Source organism: Sceloporus occidentalis, unplaced genomic scaffold (genome assembly GCF_023333645.1).
Source record: "Sceloporus occidentalis isolate IW3139 unplaced genomic scaffold, rSceOcc1.0.p SCAF_26, whole genome shotgun sequence".
Taxonomy (NCBI): Eukaryota; Metazoa; Chordata; class Lepidosauria; order Squamata; family Phrynosomatidae; genus Sceloporus; species Sceloporus occidentalis.
Window position 1 is genome coordinate 3,757,975 of NW_028317006.1, and position 19,349 is coordinate 3,777,323.

Consider the following 19,349-nt stretch of genomic DNA (forward strand, 5'->3'; position numbering starts at 1 on the left):
ACTAAGTAGACCCGTGTGATGGTACTTACAGATCATAATAAGCAGTATAATCTGCATATACCACGGGAGCGGCAGCTTTCTTTGTTTAAGTAACTATTCTTTTAGGAGTTGTGTGAGGATAAACCATGAATGAACTCTCTTGTACTGTATATTATTTCCCCACTTCGGTAAAATAGTGTATTTATAAGACCAGATACATCTGAAATGTTTACCGGGATCAAAAACCTAGTTGGGAGAGCTATAGACGGTCATAATAAATTCAGTTATACTTACAGTTGTGTACATGAGATTAATACAAGCACTGGAGGGTGATCCACTAAACAATGTACTCTCACCACATTAACTGTGTTTACAGAGGTTAAATAATGCAAGAATGGCTAGTTGGTCCTGCTTAATGTATAGTTACTGCGGTGAGTTAAAATTCTTCATCTCACACCCACTTACATCATGCTTTTTAATAACAAACCTCATGGTCTTCTTTTTAAGTGTGTTCTAGTTTCTGAACAATTTCTCTTTTTGTCTTTTGATTGTAGGAATAACAGTGTAATACTGGCTGATGAGATGGGCCTCGGAAAAACTATACAGACTATTTCCTTCCTCTCGTATCTGTTCCACCAGCACCTTCTTTATGGTCCTTTTCTGTTAGTGGTGCCTTTGTCGACTCTGACATCTTGGCAGAGGGAATTTGAGATATGGGCACCCGATATTAATGTGGTGGTTTACATCGGAGACATGGGGAGCAGGAATACGGTGAGTATCCAAAATCCAGATAAGCTGGTGCCGAGAGCCACCAATATTTCTGCGTTCATATATTGGACCATTGACCAGCTTCAGCTGACCCTTATTTTGTTTCTTTCAGATACGAGAATATGAGTGGGTTCATCAGCAGAGCAAAAAGATGAAATTTAACGCCGTTCTTACAACCTATGAGATTTTGCTAAAGGACAAAGTAAGTTTTTGGATCAATAGACTGTTTTGTGTATAACATTGCAGTCACCAGTGCTCTATAGCTGTAGGGAATCTGTTTTGTGGTATACTGGCAGTATTAAATTCACATTCAGTTGGAACACTGAACAAGCTTTAGTATTAACTTGGTCGTTTTCATGGCTATTCCTGAACATCTGGTAGCCTCACTAGCTAGACTTGGTGGCGGAGGGTCAGGGCCGCGGCGAGGCAGGTGCACCCCCAGGCGTCGGAGCAGAGGAGAGAGGTGCTGAGCGGTCTCTGAAACCTTTTCCCAACCGCTATGGAGTGCCTCTAATTGCTGTGGTGGCAGAGCGAGGTTTCTGCCTCAGTGCCGGCGCTTGATGACAAACTGGGACACGGCTGGTATTGTGGGCATTGAATGACATTTTACATGGTGAAGTTTGGGGGCCCAAAGAGGTAAAGTGGTTGCCATAGAAAGTGGATGTGTTTAGAGGGGGTTATGTTTAAGGGGAAGAGTTAGCAATATTCCCACACCCACCTGGAGGGCGCCAATAATTTTTTTATGCCATGCGGATGGTTCACCTCCAAAAATATGTTGTCGTATCTTTGAAAATATCTCAAGAGAAATTTCCCAAGTTTTTCCATGTATATGCCGCCTGTTACATTGTGCACACAAGGGGCCAGCACCTGAGTATCTTTGAAGTATAAGTTCTTTGGGTTGATATAATGGTGGTCCTGGGTCAGAGTGGGGAAATCTGATGGGCTGGTAGGAATTTAATATCAGCTGGTATGGTGACTGCATTGGTTTTACTAATTGTTGCTAGGTATTATGTATAATGTATTGCAGGGCTCGACAAATCCCAGGTCGCCATGGCGACAGAGAATTTTGTCCTGGCGCCTAGGTTTTGTCAGCCTCTTACATCCATAAAAAAATGTGGATGTAAGAGGCTGAGTAACCACACGGGGGCGCTTCTGCTGCTGTCTGCCCAGGAGTCTGGGCAGACAGCACAGCCACTCAGAGCCCGCCCCCGAGCCTGAGATCCCTCCCACGGCGTGATCCTGTAGGCTGAAACCGCGGTTGCTGCAAAACCAGCAATCGTGTTATCAGCTGCCACAGGCAGCTTCAGGGAAGGGGGTTGTGTGTTGATTGGTTCAACCTGACCCAACACCCCCCTGCTGCCTGATCGCTCCATGAGAGCGACAGTGCAGCGTTAACCCCTTCAATGCCGCGATCGCGGCATTTAGGGGTTAATTCCCGTTTTGTACGGGGCTCTGCTGCTGGTGGTCTGCCTGGAAGCAGACCAGCAACAGCAAAAACGAGCCCCCACAAGCCCTTTGATGATTCCTGTAGGCATGGAAGCCTACAGCAGTCATCAAAGACTCCCCTCCCTGCAATGGCAGCTTCAGGGACAGGGGAGAGGGTTCTTTGGTCTCCACATGAGTGTGGACACCAGCCCCAACACCCCCCTGCTGCCTGATCGCTCCATGAGAGCGTATACTTGTGTATGACACATTCGTGGCATTGCAGGGGTTAACATTTTTCCCCACAAGCTTGTGGGGACTAAATATCAGTCAATGCTGTGCTCCAATGGAACATCAGCATCGAAAGTAAAAAAAAAAAAACAAAATTAATAATAAAAAAAAAAACAGCACTGACCTGAAAGTCCAGGGTGCTTCCAGGTCAAACGCTGTGAGTTTAGTAAGTGGGCTGATGATGATCCGATCACTCCTAACCAACTGTTAGTTTAAAAAAATCCTGGCTCCTAACTTTTTTACCTGGCGCCTAGATTCACTTCAAATTTGTCAAGCCCTGATGTATTGCTTCATTAATTCATTTGTATGATAGAGAGTGAGGAAATTTCATAGATTGGGTTTACCCAACTACCTGTATAACTCGGCAATGTTAAAATGTTGTTTGCATTTGTATTTTGAAAGGTGGCATGAAAGCATATGTTTCTTCCTATTGTAGGCTGTTTTGAGCAGTATCAACTGGGCTTTCCTTGGGGTGGATGAAGCACATCGATTGAAAAATGATGATTCCTTGCTGTACAAAACACTCATAGACTTCAAGTCCAACCACAGACTTCTGATTACTGGGACTCCTCTACAGAACTCTCTGAAGGAGCTATGGTCACTCCTGCACTTTATTATGCCAGAAAAGTAAGAACCTGGCTTTTCTTCATATTTTGTTCCAATATAAATTGTGGTCAGTTGTGATATTTTGGGTATTTTATTCTTCCAGCTCAAACACCATAGCAAGCTGATACTATGACAATGCTAATGACGTCCATTCCTGCACAGACTTTACTAAGAGTATCTGGGTGTCTTAAGACTGAGCTATTCTATGGTTTACTGCAGGCAGTATGCTGTCTGTTTAGTGGATTGGGCCAACGTACCAAAGCCAGAATAGGTTAAAGATATGTTTTCAAACATAATACTTTTAATAAAGAAAAATATTGGTGGAAGGGCTAATCTAGTCTGCACAATGTATATGTTATGTTAGAGATTTGCTGATTTTACCTGCATGCAGGTTGGAAAGGTTTACCGTTCATAATGCTTAGTATAGTCATGATGTTGGAACTACAGCTCTAATGTAACTTCCCACTTCAATTAATATACCCTAAAACAGTGAAATATACTCTTATAATATATCGGGTATTGCAAAAATGAATTCCGCAAGCTTGCATACTCCATGTAGCAGATGATACTATTTTTACAGATTAAAATAAACAGTAGCACTGTATTAATATCATATTTTTATGTGTATACCGTAAAAATAAGAAGCCATCTTCCTTCTCTCCGCTGTGCATCCCCCCACCCAAAATAAGTTTTCTCTCCCCTATCTTCATAAGAGCTTAAGAGGAAAAAGGAGATAGAAACTTGGGGTCCACTAGGTGAACTGAAACTAAGTACCAAAAATAATACTGATAGCAAACAAAAAGCATAATCTGAAGGTAGTTCCAATAAATGAACTTGGATATGCTGGTGTGATCATGAGTATTGTCTAAATTGTCAGACATTGCAAGGACTATCTCATATCTTCTTTCATCCTATAATTTTCTAATCCATATATTTATTTATTTTTTTTATTTGTTGTGCCATTTCATAGTTGTACACGTTAAGACCATAACCACAGTTTAACGTTCGTCATACCATTTTAGATTTGAGTATTGGGAAGACTTTGAAGACGACCATGGCAAAGGAAGAGAAAATGGCTACCAAAGCCTTCACAAAGTCTTAGAACCTTTCCTTCTGCGACGAGTCAAGAAAGACGTTGAGAAGTCTCTTCCAGCCAAAGTCGAGCAGATCCTTCGTGTAGAGATGTGTGCTCTGCAGAAGCAGTATTACAAGTGAGTCTGCCTCCTGTCGGAAACGTGGAGTCCGCGTTCCCCAGAAGTGCAACTGCAAATTCACGCAAACGTATCCCGTTTATTTTGCAGATGGATTTTAACAAGGAACTACAAGGCGTTGTCCAAGGGAACACGAGGTAGCACATCTGGCTTTCTTAACATTGTCATGGAACTGAAAAAGTGCTGCAACCACTGTTTTCTCATCAAATACCCAGAAGATACAGAGAAGGAGACCAGACAGGAAGGACTGCAGGTCAGATAATTGATTAAGGGATTCTCTTCGAATATTATTTGCGGCCTAGTGAGGATTTAACTACCTCCTGTAAAATTTGATAAACACTAAGCTAAAGGTAGTAGTTTCATAGATTTCGCAAACGTTGAGAAATAAAATAAATGAAGCCATAAAAGCAACAGTGCTACAAAATTTGATACTTCCCTATCAAAATCCATGTAAACAATTTGTGGAGGTGGGGAGATCCGGTTCACCATTCACTGTTATATTGGCAGTTGTTTTTTCTTGTACATGTACCAGTAAGGGAAATTTCTTCTCCAGTCATTGATTAGGAGCAGTGGGAAACTAATTCTGCTGGACAAGTTGCTGACACGGTTACGTGAGCGAGGAAACAGAGTGCTCATCTTCTCTCAGATGGTGCGCATGTTGGACATCTTGGCTGAGTACCTGGCCATCAAACACTACCCTTTCCAGGTAAACCATGGTTGAAATGCACATTGAACTGCATATTAAAATGGGTCTAGTGGCAAAGTGCTTTGTATCAAGGAAAAGGGTTGGCTGTGAAAAATATATTTCCCTTTTTTTTTTTTTTTTTTTTTTTTTCCCCTCGCCATTTTCTGTATGGGTAATGCTATTCTGTACATACAGTATGCATCCACTAAGCGTTCTAAAGAGAAAATGTGAGTACTTAATATTCTGAAATTTGTTCTTGCACATGTAACACAGTACACAGAGGGGCATCTGACAGAACAAAGTATTCAATAAAAAAGAATGTAGAATCTTCCTAGATCTCCCACCCCCCCCCCCCTAAAATCAGGGCAGCAAAAATTACTAATGGTCAACTGGCAGGCAGGTTGGCCTGCTTTAAAAACAAATGTGTTTGCAGTGCTAAGTATGCATGCATGTGTATTGGGAGCTTGCAGTCACATTCTCCCAATGAATTTCCCTTAAAGGCAGGGTTCAGGGTCTGTTTGGTCCGTCAGCATTCTAGCCTGCTATAGGTATAGGGCTCAGGCTGTCTTGTCAAAACATAACATTAGTTTTAGAGTGATAATAGAAGAAGGAAAAAAGAAATATAGTTTGTCACGGTCAGGACTACTTGCCAAGCCGTGACTGTGTGGAGGGCGTGGGCATGAAGGGGTTAATAGCACCAGGCCTCTGGATTTACTAACTTGACCCCTTAACAAGGCATAAGCTATACCAAATTAACCCCCAAATCCTGCCTGTATCCCCCCAGGTAGTCTGCCACCACTCACGATTTTGATACCGGATTCGTGAGAAATCCGAATTAGAACCTTTATCTCTATATATATATCAACCCACCCCGGGCAACTAACATATATATATATATATCCTGTAAAACTTAATAACAATATGGTAACGTGTTATCCTCTCTTAGGGTTTGTGGATATCGATACTAGAGCCCAAAGACATACTTGGATTATGAATATTTTAATAACAAAAAGACAAAGATTACACAGTGCCAGAATTACAAAAAACAAGACATACAAAATAAAAATAAAACAGCAAACAGTTCTTAAAAACAAAGGGACTTAAACACAGGACCCTCACTCACGAGTTTCTCCAATAAGTAGGCCTGTGGGAACTCCTTAAGTCCAGATGGTTTCTTACGATGTTGTTCCGATCAGAGTATATCATGGAGTTCTGCTTTGAGGTCGCTGCTTTGTCCCTAAATCAGACTTTTGCAAGCAAACGCCCCTCTGACCACATGACCAATTATATGACACCATCCCCAAGAATCGGGTCCCATCTTTGATGTGCCAATAAGTTATGGTGGGGTAAAGGTGATGGAAACCCCCCACTTAAGATAGGAATGGAATTCCTATAACTCAGGGTCCTTATCTGTTAGGCCATGAATCACTACAGGGGTCCTTTGGGAAGATGACACCTCTAGCCAGAACAGATACAGAGGGCATTCACAAAGAAACACATTAAATCAACCTCAGATTAACTCATTGAATGCTTAAACAAAGAAACTAACCACCTCTGCTGGGTTACCCTTCCATGCTTCCACTACGTTATATGAGTTAATCATGACATATATATATATATATATATATATATATATATATATATATATATATATATATATATATATACCCCTACAGGCTCCGCAGCTCCCAAAATAACACTCCTCATTAGTTTTAGAGTGTATGTTTGGTTTGACTTTAATAAATGCTCACACCTATGCTATGCTATTACAGCTCTGATTTCGAAGATCCTACTCCGATAACCAAAGAGTTAATTACCAAACATGTAAGCAGATCTGCCCTGTCACAGGATATCTATTTGAAGGGGACATGCACGAGGTGCACAGAAGTTATTTTTAATCTGTGGTTAAGCAGGACAAGATCCGTTAATACAAATTTCTCATTTCGATCTTCTGCAAAGAGCATTTCCTTACCATATGCTATGTTTTCTTTTAGAGATTGGATGGCTCAATAAAAGGGGAACTTCGAAAGCAAGCATTAGACCATTTCAATGCTGAAGGTTCGGAGGTAAATCTACCTTAGAAATATACTCTCGTTTTTGTGAAGTACAAATTTTTCTGCCTAAATAACATTGAATTTCAGAATATTCTAGATGAATAATGTGAAGCCCATTTCTCCAACTTGATATTTCTGTCATTTAGGATTTCTGTTTCTTGCTCTCCACACGCGCTGGTGGTCTGGGAATTAACTTGGCATCTGCCGACACCGTCGTCATCTTCGATTCAGATTGGAATCCGCAGAATGACTTGCAGGCACAAGCAAGAGCTCATCGAATTGGCCAGAAGAAACAGGTTTGATAAATATTGTTTATGCATTTTTTCAATTCTATAACAGGCCAGAATTCATAATAACTCAAAATATGTGGCTAACAGCAACCTAGCCTAAAAGTTTAGGATAAATTCAATTTCTGACATCACTTTTTGTCCGTGTCAATATTCTGTACTGCAAGAGTAACATTTTAATCGCTTACAGTAAAATTGTTAAAATTGTTGTTTTTTTTTATAAAGAGCCGTTTAAAACATTAACGGGCACAGGGGGCAACAGGAAAACTCGCAAAATCTTTCAAAGCAGTCAATAACAATAGAGAGTAAAGCAGCAGCAAACTGCAACAACGAGCTTCTGCAGTAATAGAATATTTTTAATAATAAAGATTTGGTTGCGCGATACTCGAAATTAGTAATCTGAGGCTTTCACACCCACAAAAAATATTTAGTATTAAGCAATTGGTAGGTTATCGGTTGTGTATTATTTTAGCATCACGCTTTCCCTAGTAACTAACTTTTATGCCCATGGTCCCAATTACTGGTTGCTCTGTGGTGGTTTGAGAAAAGAATGCATTCGATTGCCGGTATCTTGTTATACCGTATGAAAATAATTCAGGTTTTCTGCAGGTGAACATTTATCGCCTCGTCACGAAGAACACTGTGGAAGAGGAAATCATAGAACGTGCTAAAAAGAAAATGGTTCTTGATCATCTTGTAATCCAGCGCATGGACACCACTGGCAGGACTGTGTTAGACAACAGTTCTGGAAGTTCAAAGTAAGCAGAAGGCCACATTGTAGATGTAGCATTGATTCACGTCAAGTCTTTTTTTTTGTGTGTAAATAACTGCTTATTTTTCATTCTTTCCAGCTCCAATCCGTTTAACAAAGAAGAGCTTGCTGCTATTCTGAAGTTTGGGGCTGTAGATCTTTTCAAGGAACCTGAAGGAGAGGAATCAGAGCCTCAGGTTAGACACATCTTTTTTTGAAGTATAACTTTGAATTTAAAAAAATGAAAATGTTTTTGTTCCGCATTACGGTTTCTTAATGGTGCTGCTAGCATATGTCCATTTGTCTTTTCATTTACAATAATTCTTGAGAAATGTTTCCTTTCTTCCAGGAAATGGACATTGATGAGATTTTACGCCTGGCTGAAACAAGGGAGAACGAGCCAAGTTCCAGTGCTACTGATGAGCTTTTATCTCAGTTTAAGGTAGGAGTGAAGGCTTAATATTTTTCTATTACAAGACCTAATAAAATGTTTATATTTAAAAAAAAAAAAAAAAAAAGAGAAAACCGAAATCAACTGATATATTGGTTACATTCAAACATGGAAGGCATCCAACAGTTGGCCTAAAATAGAGTGGAAATAAGACAACAAATTAGTTCTCAAAAGTTTGACACATTTGTCCAGTCATCGTGTAATAACTGCACCATACAAAGTAAGAAAACACAAAAAAAGGTAGTCAAGAATACAACCAGATTTAAGTCCCCTTTACAACAGGGTACTTCCACTTTAGCTTTCATGACTAAAACAAATCTGTTGATGGAATTTTGTTTTTATTAGTTTGTGTCATTAATGCTAAGATATAAGTAGTCTACTGCAATGCATTATGTGCATTACTAATATATATATGTATATGTATATATGTTAGAAATAATGTGTGTGTGTGTAAACCCGTAGCTGATATGTGCACACTATTTTATTTTATAGAAATAAACATCACAAGAATCAGTAACAAAGAAGTTCTCCCGAAGCAACTCACATTGTCTCTGTTTTTCAGGTGGCCAACTTTTCAACCATGGAAGATGTAGAGCCGGAGCTGGAGGGTCAGTCTCAGAAAGATTGGGATGACATTATTCCAGAAGATCAGAGGAAGAAAATTGAGGACGAGGTTCGACAAAAAGAGCTGCAGGAGATTTACATGCTTCCTAGGATTAGAAATAGAAAGGTGGGACTTCTTTCAGAATCAAAAAGTTTTTATGTATTTATTTCTTATCCAAATATTCCACAGCTCCACTGGATTTGATGAGAAAACCAATTATATATTTTTTTATATTTAGGCCGTGCACAGACCCTCATCATCTGGACATAAACATTTACTTATGTTTAATTTGTTAAGTCCAAGAACAATTGTAGTCTGAGAACAGTCTTGGTTTATGTTCAATCTATACAATGGATTTTGTGATCCTTTTACAGGATTTATTCTGCAAAGTAAAGCTGTGCATGAAATCTGTTTTGTAGAATGAATTCATTTATTAAAGTGCAGATATATAACTTTTGCAGACACAAGCAAATGACAGCGAGTCTGATTTGGAGTCCAAGCAGAAGGCTCAGCGCTCGTCTGGGTCAGAGAGTGAAACTGATGATTCTGACGATGAGAAAAAACCTAAGCGCCGGGGACGTCCCCGCAGTGTGAGGAAGGACAATGTAGAGGGGTTTACGGATGCAGAAATAAGAAGGTCAGTGACCAGGAATGCCGAGCAGTGGTAGCTGGGTTTTGCATTTTGCTTATTTGCCAAGCAGACTCTTGCATGGTTATGTGTAGACATAAGTTACCAAGCTTTAGGTTTAAATGTTTTCATGGGAGGGAAGCTGTTAGGACAAACCGCTGGGCATCTAGTAAAAGTAATTCCGGTCCCAGACATATATTACCAATTTCAAATATAGTAAAAATATTATATATTTGGATGTATTTTTTAACTGTTATTTTAATATTTTACCACGTTCATTTTAAATATTATAGATCTATTTATTTATTTTTTGTTTTTTTTTACTTCGTTACTAAATGTAACCTCAATGTCTTTTTTCCCCCTAGGTTTATCAAAGCATACAAGAAGTTTGCTGCACCTCTTGAAAGGTATGTTTCTAATATCTTTCTTTTCCATGCATTAAATGACATTGTTACAAAACAAAGAGCTTTCTGGAAATCTCCGTGCATATATAGATAAGTTGATTTTGACAGACTCTGTTATCGTAATATATGCAAATCTTTTGCACCCCATAATCACTTCTGTGTATCTATTTGACTTGTCCATCTCCTGAATTTCAGTGTAAAGTGTTGTACACCTGGCAACAATGTAATGTAAAAATGTAATAAGTACATTTAACATAGATAGTGTTGATCCTGGGAAAAACGTGACAGTCTTTGGAATTGATCAAGGATAGAATTAGAAATTGACCTTTTCTTCTGGAAAATGACTTACAAATGCATAGCACACAGATGGATTAATATGTTGGTAACCCTTGGGATTCTAATTTGTTTGCTAGATTGGAGTGCATAGCTCGGGATGCAGAACTTGTGGAAAAATCTGTAGCGGATCTCAAGAGACTGGGTGACCTTCTGCACAGCAGTTGTGCTTCTGCCATGCAGGAATACGAGGAACAGCAAAAGGAAAATCCCATCGAGGGTAGGTTTGCAAATAGTCCTCTGTAAGGAACACATATATAATGCATGGGTGGGGAATTATTTAACGTAACTGATTTTCATACCAAATGGACATAATGTTTTATATGTAATAAAAAGCGGTACTGGAAAAGCTTGAATAATAAGATATTTTAACTCTTGTGTACACAGTACCTTTGTAGTCCAAGCAGTATTAGTATGTATTCTACCTCTAAGTGTTAGGATAGTGGTGGTCTTTTTTTAATTTAGAAGGTGCAAGTGTGCCTTCTGTTCACATATCATGAGTTCCTGAACACCTACTTTTTATTTATTAATAAAATACAAATATGATTGCTGAACCATTAACAAAAACCAAAACACATTTTTTTTTTTTACACTTCATGCCTACTTCGCTTAATAGTAGAGGCTTTTTCAGCTGACCTGTCAGATTTAAGAACTATAATCGCACCGTCATAGACTCTATTCTGTGTTAGGAAAAGGTCCTGGCAAGAGGAGGGGCCCTACCATCAAAATCTCTGGTGTCCAGGTGAACGTAAAAGCCATTGTCCAGCATGAGGAAGACTTTGAAATTCTCAGGAGAGCCATCCCAACAAATGAAAAGTGAGTGGGTGTACGTTCACCTCTCTGGCAAGGTTCACATTATTTATGGTGCGATCTGTTATTAGGTGAAATCTAGAGTATTATGGGTTATTGAAACAAAAGGAGGGGTAAAAAGAGGTAGTAACTCTCTTGTAGCTGTAATTAGTGCTGAGTGGTTTCAGAATGTAAAATAGGGCGTATAAATAAAACAAACAGAGGAGTAGGTTAGTGCTTGGTTTGCAGATGGCTTAGAATGTGTGAGAGAAAAAAAAAAAGTACTTGCTGCACTGACTCAGGAGGAAGCTGTCAGAGTTTTGTGCAGTCTTCTCACCTCCTGAACATAGCATGACTCCGCGTGAAAAGTTCCCCACACCACATGCACAGGGGAGGAACACGATACTATGCCGATTGCATAGCAAATGAATGGTTCGGGTCCTACAAGGGACCCTTTGTGCCATCCTTCACTCTGACACACCTCTTTTCTCTCATGTAGTTCAAGTATAAATCAAATAAACAATAGGGAAACATAGCATTGTAGGTATAGATCAACTGAATAAGACATAGAAACCCTGTATTTGCAGGTATAGAGTAATAGATAATACATGGAAACATAGCATTGCAGCTATAGAGCAATTGAATAACACACAAACTCAGCCTTGCAAGTATAGAGCAACTGAAAATAACATGTAAACTCGGCATTGAAGGTATAGATCAAATAAATAATGCATGGAAACCCTAAATGGCATAGATCACAGGTTGCTCACCCCAAAGGCCAACCCTGGCATCCAGATTGCGCACACAGGATTTGCCATGGAACCCAGACTGCACACATGGGACTTGCCCCAGCACCCACTTGCATCCACAGGACCTGCCCAGGATCCAGATTGGGCGCATAGAACTTGCCCTTGTTGCCCCAAACAGCCTGCCTGTGCCATCTATGCCTCCCAAGTAGCCTTTCTCTACCATCTTTGCCCCAAGCAGCCTGCCTGTGCGATCTTTGCCCCCCTCAACAGATATACATCCATGCTAACACACACTTAGTCACACATACTTAATTCTACTACCACCTGCACCCCCTACCTTACCTGCAGCTCTCTCTGTGGTGCTCGGACACTGTGCTAGCAACTACTTTTTTATTCCCCAAGGGAAGCAGGGACACAGCAGATACATGTAACGTTCCCTGCTTCCCCCAGGGGCAGTAAAAGAGAGGCAGCTCACACAGTGTGCAAGCAACACAGAGGTACGCTGCGGGCCAGCTGGGAAGTGGTCGCAGGGGTTGCCGTTGTTGCGACCTCTGCAACCGTGGTTGTTGTGGGCTCAACGGCCAGCTTCTATGGCCCCCCAGGAATGACTGGGCAAGTGCTCCTTTTACCCCACATCAAAGACAGCCCTGAGAGGGGGGGGGGATCAAGACAAAGAAATGTACTTTCCCAAGATAAACAACAATATCCCCAAAATACATATTTGGTACATATACAGAAAAAAACATGCATAATCATGTAAAAAAATAACGAAAAAGGCCACAGGTTTTGAATGGTTGCATTGTTTTTGTTTTTACGTAATTTCCCACAAACTCACACTTTTTGGCACAGGTGTCTTATTGGTGCCACAGTTTGTGGGTTTAATACATACATGTCAAGGGCAGCAATGTCCCACAGTTTACAGTAAATTTGTAATATCAGAACGTAATGTGTTTTTTAGTTTGAACAGTCTTAAATGCGTTCTTCCGGTTTTTGCCCATAATGGCTTTAGATTCTCTCCTATTGAATAGGACAGTTTAAGGGATATTGCTTCCTTCTGTAAACTGCCTTATTTAGATCTGCGCTGATCTATATTCTTTTAATACATATATATAATTATTTTATAATATATGTATATTTTTGAATCTATAGGTATACATATCATGCATAAATACAATTTGAATGACAGTCTTTTATGCACAATTCTTCTCTGAACTAATAGAAGGAATACATGGTCCATGTAGGCAGGAACGGTTAAGAGTGCCATAGTTTAGGTTTCATCTTATTTGGGAAATACCCCACCCCACATATTCATTATTTAGTGAATGTTATCCAGGTGTATTAGGATAGGGTAATTAGATTTCCCCTTTCAACCTCATAAGATATTTGTATCTCTGTGATTTCCCCTAACCTGTATTTTTCGGCATGTTGCAGATTCCGATTGGCCAGTCGGGTTAAAGCTGCCCATTTTGATGTCGACTGGGAAATTGAAGATGATTCAAATTTACTACTGGGAATTTGTGCACATGGTTATGGGAATTGGGATCAAATTAAAAGTGACCCTGAACTTAATTTAACTGACAAGGTAGAGTATGCTTTGCCGTGTTTTTGTTTTTTGTTTACGTTTTTAAAGGGGAAATCCCACAGTTTTTTCACTAGTATTAGTTTAAAAAATAAGTTTTAAAAAATGTTTCTAGTTTAACGCTTTTTTCAGCTGTTATTTTGTCTAATCTATACACATATGGTCAACAGTAGCCAGACACTTACTTATGCCATAAATAATCCGCTCAGTGTTGTGTTTGGACAGAGAAAGTCATCCACAATACTGTATTACGATTGACAACAAATGTAGATTAAATAAGACCCCATTTTTGTCAATGCTAACCTGCATTGCTGTATACAACACTGTATTTTATGCTCAGAAAAATATATTTTTCCCCCTGTAACAGCAACTATGCATTATGTAGGGCAGACTTCAGTGAATTTACCTCGTTAGCAGGGCCCAATGCAAATTGGTGAAATAAATGGTTTTTAGGCGCTTTGGCATTGCACGCTTGCAAGCTACACAAATGCACTGTGAAATTTCAATAGTAAGGAAATGGAATGTTGGGGAAAGGTTATAACCTATTTTGATGTCTAAATTCACTTTTAGATATTGCTTGCAGAATCTGAGAAGAAGCCTCAAGCCAAGCATTTACAATCCAGGGCAGACTACTTGATGAAACTGCTGAAGAAGGAAATGGAGCAGAAAGATGGTCAGGGAGATGCGGTATGAAGAACATTTTTATTAGATGGTTACTGGTAGCAAGTTTTACCATCTGCAGTACAATCTGGATTGGTCTACATTAGGATACATCTTTTAGTGGACCTTTCATCAGCATCGCTTTTAGTTAAATTCAATGCATTTGTCCAAAACACAGGTCCACTTTCATCTAGCCTTATGTTTAATTTATATCCATTAATGGACCTTTTATAAGTACAGTCTTCTTCTACTTGTAGACTAAGTTAAAGAGAAGAAAGCCACGTGCAAAAAAAGATAGTACAGGCAAGCTGAAAGATGAGCATGGCAATGATCTCTCTTCTCCCAAACACTCTGACAACCCATCGGAAGAGGGAGAAGTGAAGGTGAGCCCGGCCTAGCTATCTTACTGTAGACATGAACGCAGATTCATTTGTAACTTAGTAGAGGTCACAGTGTGCACAGTTCATACCATTTTGTGTCTGCCTCAATGAATTGTGTGCCAGAGAAATATATTTCATGTTTTTTATGTCTTTAAAGGAGGATGGTTCAGAGAAGAGTCCTAGCAAGAAGAGGCAGAAGAAAAAAGACAACAAGGAAAATAAAGATAAGCAAAACCAAAAGAAGGATGGAACCAAAGACAAAAGGAGGACTAAGAATAAGGACAAGGTATGAACACGTGAGGGTTGATGTGCTTATGTGTGTGTTTTTTTTTCTGCGTGTATACGTAAGCAGCCATAAATCCACATAAATTAAGGAATTTTGAAATGGAGTGAGCAAAGTACCACAAACTATGTCAGTAAATGTTTGTGGATAGGAGAGAAATATTATAGTTCCTCTTATTTTGATTAGCGTCTGTTGATCATATCCGGTTTACACCATTTGAAATGTATTATTGATCTACAAGATGAGGCATCTCCTGTTTCCCGTCCATTTTTCTGTGTCTAGGGTGACCGCATCAGCCATGTTTTCCAGGATACTTGTAGTTTTCGCATGTTGCTGACTAGCATGGGTAAAAAGCTGCCCTGCAGCGTGAGTAATGAGTTCCTTTATACGAGTTGATACGTTCCACATTATGCAGGGCAGCATGATGCCTGTTCTGGTCATCATTTTGTGAATCTTATGTGTGTCCTGGAAAACAAAGTATCTTCTTGGAATCTTTATGCTAACCCTTGCTTTTTGTTTTCCATTTCCCTTTTAAAGCCCAAAAGAGGGGATGCCAAGGGTGGCCCTAAAAGCCGGAAGAACCAGGGTCCTGTCCATATTACAGCTGGCAGTGATCCGGTGCCCATTGGAGATGATGAGGAAGATGACCTGGACCAGGAAACATTCAGTATTGTAAGCACTGCAGTGTTAAGTTGAATATATTTTTAAGATTTTTGAAAAACAAATTCAGAGCACCAGACAGAGCTTGCACCTGACAGCAGTACAACACGTGGTGCCTTGAAGGGGAGAAAAGAAGTGGAAGAGCATTATAGTACTTCTATAGAGTGCCAAATGCACAACTGTGAGAAAAACTATATATAAAAATGATAGGTGCACTCTGAGGAGTGGAATGAACAGATATGACGAAGGTCAAGTTGGGAATATAAATGTTGTTTAGAGATTTTTTTAGACATGAAGGATGAGGTGTGTATATGGAAGAAGCATTGCTTCTTAAAGTGCTGTGGTAATTGATGGAGAGATGAAGAAAGAGACAAATAATTAGCTGGAATGTGTAGGTGATATGAGAGTTGAATGGTGTTGGGAGACACAAAACAAAGCCTTGTTTTGAATGGATGAAAAATAGGGCAATTGTATGTGAGCCAAGAATGTGATGGCCAAGAGGTTACTGGTCATCTGAGGAAATGAAATAAGTGAGGTTTTTGAAACTGATATGTCAGCTGCCCTGAGAGTTTTTTAAAAGGCGTTTCCTGAGACAAGCGGTGCAGATTGGGAAGTAGCAGATGCAGCGTTCCACTAAGAATATAATAACACCACAGAGTATCTCGTTCCCAGGGCTTTGAAACATTGTAGGGTTTCCAATGCAGACCCATTACTTTGTACTTTTGAAGTCATGCATGGATGTAGATCTGATATACATCTTTACATTGCACCTTGGCTAGCTTCCAGTTTCATCTCATCCACAATCTACAGGTGAAAGGGGCATCTGTGTTTTTAGTTAACATATTAAAAGCTTTGAGGGGTAAGCAGTGCCTTATCTATCTTTCAGTGCAAGGAAAGAATGCGACCAGTGAAAAAAGCTCTGAAACAGCTGGATAAACCTGACAAGGGTCTCAGTATTCAGGATCAGTTGGAGCACACGCGTACCTGCCTACTAAAAATTGGAGACCGCATTTCTGAGTGCCTTAAATCCTACACTGACCAGGAGCATGTGAAGATATGGAGGAGGTTAGTACTTTATCATGTTATTAACGCATAGAAAATGATTCTCAAACCTTTTTTTACGATTCACAAAAAATGACCTATATATCTACATGTTCCTATTGGAGGAATCAGAGATAACCCAGAACACTGAACAGTTCTGCTCCAGTACAAATTAAGTACTGGTTGGCACAGTATTTAATTCTTCCTTATTCAGATTTGTTTTGATGATGTGAATTCTAGATATTTTCTACTTTTTTGTCTCTGGGCTACTTCTTGAACATAACAACCTTTCTGTTAAGTGGACGTTTTATTTGCCCATCCCAGGCTCGAAAACATGCCTTGCTGTCCAGGAGCTGTAGTTGCCCAGCTCTTGATCATGTAACATGCTGTACCATCAATTCTAGTTATCTACTATCTTGCATTCTCATAGCACTTTGAACAGCAAAAGTAGTATCCCGGGTTCAATTATTGATTTTTCTTCTGTTCTAGAAATCTCTGGATTTTTGTATCAAAATTTACAGAATTTGATGCCAGAAAGCTTCATAAACTTTACAAGATGGCACATAAGAAGCGATCACAGGAAGAGGAGGTAATATGACACACAACATATTTTTTTTTTGTATGGCAAGGTTGGTCTCTTTAGGAAAGTGATCTGTATACCATAATTCCATAAATGTTTTCATTTAATATAATTCCTGTCTATGTTGATGTTTTTTAATCAATATATCAATCCTATTTCAGTTTTAATACTAAAAACCCACAAAATTAGACCAATTAACAATAATTAGTAGCTTGATGATGTGTAAGGCCCAGTGGTTGTATTGCATCAATTATAGAGGGGCGCACATGGCAAAAATCTTCATTCCAACTGGGTGATACCACTGGAAAGACAGGATAGAATATACTTCAATCTGGATTTACTAAACTTAACCTATTTCCGCAAACTGCTGTTCTACGCCATTGTATTTTGACAGCATAGGATTACACATGTAGAACTTTCTGTGCATGGTAGTTTCCGCCAGGTCCCGCTACAGAGGGCTGTCGTGCAACCAAGGCATAATGTGCACTGTATCCATGAGTTTTCCTGTTTAGGTATTTACTATTAAATATTAACTATCATCACCATTATCAGGAGAAGAAGAAGGATGTGACCATCAAGAAGTCTTTTAGACCAGAGCCATCTGGATCTAGCAGGGACTCTTTTGCATCACAAACTGCTGGTCATGGGCAACACATTCAGCAGAAATCTCACATTATCCCACAGCATCCACAGCAAATGCATGGACACCAGAGAGAAAACTACATTAGTCCAAATAAAAGACCCTTCAACAACGCCGGTGAGTAATATGCTTATCAAAATGAATGTAGCAGATCAGCGATGACACTAGCTAAACATAATAATGTAAAGTCATCGGTCTTTTCGTGTTCAGTCACAATTGTTTTTATTAACACATTTTGAAGTATCCAGTGGTTTTGTTGTGTACATAGACTCTATTTTTTTCTGAATGTGCTTTATTCATGAATCTTTTTTAATGTAACTTTTCTTACTGCAGATCGAGGTGAGTGGAGAGATCGGAAGTTCAGCTATGGAAGCGGCGGCAGCAACAACAACAACAACAGTAGCAGTAGCAGCAGCAGCAACCAGCCTTGGGGAGGAGACCGCCACCACCAATATGACCAGCACAGATATAAGGATCATCACTATTCCGATCGGAGACCTCATGGAGATCCCAGACGGAACTCTGCAAACTACAGGCCAAACAATTTATCCCGCAAGAGGCCATATGACCAGTACAACAATGATCGGGATCACAGAGGACACAGAGAATATTATGACAGGTTAATATTTATTATTAGTTATGTATAAAACATATTAGTACTTTTGTCATTAGGTTGAATTAAGTACTATAATGTAGTAGATATATAGGCGTCATGATTCTAATCAACCATTTGATGCATTCTTACCCTTCAGCGCTTTTATTTGTAGTAATGGAATGGTTTGGTTCATGAATCAATGATTTGTCATTGTATAGTTCAGAATATTTTTGCACTCCTTTTCTTCAAGGCTCTGAAAGGCTTGAAATGGTATTGTTTAAATAATGCATTTTTCTTTTGGTCTTTAGGCATCACCATGATAATAAAAGGAGGAGATCTGATGAGTTCCGACCTCAAGGCTATCACCAACAGGACTTCAGAAGAATGGGTTCAGATCACCGACCACCTATGGGATACCATGGTCAAGGTCCTTCTGATCACTACCGGTCATTCCATCAAGAAAAGTCTGGGGAGTATAAGAGTACATCCCAGCAATCGTCTTCACTTTCAGATCCTCGGTCTCCCCCAACTCAAAAATCCCCACACGAATCCAAATCTCCACTGGACAGGTCTTTAGAGCAGAAAAGCACTGACTACAACTGGAATGCTCGTAAAACATAAAAACGTGGAAGGGCATGATGGGCTGACTTAATAGATTTTTAGTACTAATGAAACTTCACAGTTGGTCACTTGTTGCAACTGGGACTTTGCTGCTAAAAACTTGTTTATCAATTCTTAAGGGAGTTATGGTTTTGGAAAACCGTTCTGATGCATATAGCTGCTTTTTTTGGGAACATTTCCAACACCTGTGCCAAGATCATCGATTTGACCTGAACATTTTTACCACTCATAAAATTCTTTAGCATTTTTATAATATTTCAAAATGAGCCAATAATAGATTCCCCTCTCACCACAATTC

General features: G+C 39.5%; 2 protein-coding genes across 3 annotated transcripts in view; both read left to right on the forward strand.

The window, feature by feature from the left end:
* LOC149300025 (ATP-dependent chromatin remodeler CHD2-like) overlaps window positions 1–19,051 on the forward strand; it is a 28,540-nt gene extending 9,489 nt beyond the window's left edge. For both annotated transcript variants that reach the window (XM_089485765.1, XM_089485766.1), the window contains 27 exons: window positions 534–750; window positions 860–949; window positions 2,897–3,087; window positions 4,089–4,277; window positions 4,368–4,530; window positions 4,831–4,983; window positions 6,957–7,028; window positions 7,163–7,312; window positions 7,913–8,061; window positions 8,155–8,251; window positions 8,404–8,496; window positions 9,068–9,235; window positions 9,571–9,746; window positions 10,103–10,144; window positions 10,555–10,694; window positions 11,164–11,294; window positions 11,486–11,493; window positions 13,444–13,594; window positions 14,162–14,278; window positions 14,509–14,634; window positions 14,789–14,917; window positions 15,452–15,586; window positions 16,461–16,639; window positions 17,105–17,204; window positions 17,748–17,952; window positions 18,169–18,454; window positions 18,739–19,051. In XM_089485765.1, the coding sequence (XP_089341891.1) occupies window positions 14,228–14,278; window positions 14,509–14,634; window positions 14,789–14,917; window positions 15,452–15,586; window positions 16,461–16,639; window positions 17,105–17,204; window positions 17,748–17,952; window positions 18,169–18,454; window positions 18,739–19,051 (1,524 nt within the window). In that variant the 5' untranslated portion in view covers window positions 534–750; window positions 860–949; window positions 2,897–3,087; ... (14 more) ...; window positions 13,444–13,594; window positions 14,162–14,227. The remainder of the gene's footprint in view (window positions 1–533; window positions 751–859; window positions 950–2,896; window positions 3,088–4,088; window positions 4,278–4,367; window positions 4,531–4,830; window positions 4,984–6,956; window positions 7,029–7,162; window positions 7,313–7,912; window positions 8,062–8,154; window positions 8,252–8,403; window positions 8,497–9,067; window positions 9,236–9,570; window positions 9,747–10,102; window positions 10,145–10,554; window positions 10,695–11,163; window positions 11,295–11,485; window positions 11,494–13,443; window positions 13,595–14,161; window positions 14,279–14,508; window positions 14,635–14,788; window positions 14,918–15,451; window positions 15,587–16,460; window positions 16,640–17,104; window positions 17,205–17,747; window positions 17,953–18,168; window positions 18,455–18,738) is intronic.
* On the forward strand, window positions 19–14,228 carry LOC149300026 (ATP-dependent chromatin remodeler CHD2-like). Its single transcript, XM_089485509.1, has 19 exons — window positions 19–89; window positions 534–750; window positions 860–949; window positions 2,897–3,087; window positions 4,089–4,277; window positions 4,368–4,530; window positions 4,831–4,983; window positions 6,957–7,028; window positions 7,163–7,312; window positions 7,913–8,061; window positions 8,155–8,251; window positions 8,404–8,496; window positions 9,068–9,235; window positions 9,571–9,746; window positions 10,103–10,144; window positions 10,555–10,694; window positions 11,164–11,290; window positions 13,444–13,594; window positions 14,175–14,228. Exons 1-19 carry the CDS (start codon window positions 19–21, stop codon window positions 14,226–14,228), a joined length of 2,493 nt encoding a protein of 830 aa, XP_089341635.1.
* Window positions 19,052–19,349: the final 298 nt, after the last annotated feature.

Bases quoted from the DNA above. Each gene is read 5' to 3' on its own strand.
- LOC149300026 (XM_089485509.1), top strand. From the start codon at position 19: ATGGTACTTACAGATCATAATAAGCAGTATAATCTGCATATACCACGG. The intron at 4,278-4,367 runs GTGAGTCTGCCT...TTTATTTTGCAG, and splicing joins CTGCAGAAGCAGTATTACAA to ATGGATTTTAACAAGGAACT. The intron at 11,291-13,443 runs GTGAGTGGGTGT...GGCATGTTGCAG, and splicing joins GCCATCCCAACAAATGAAAA to ATTCCGATTGGCCAGTCGGG.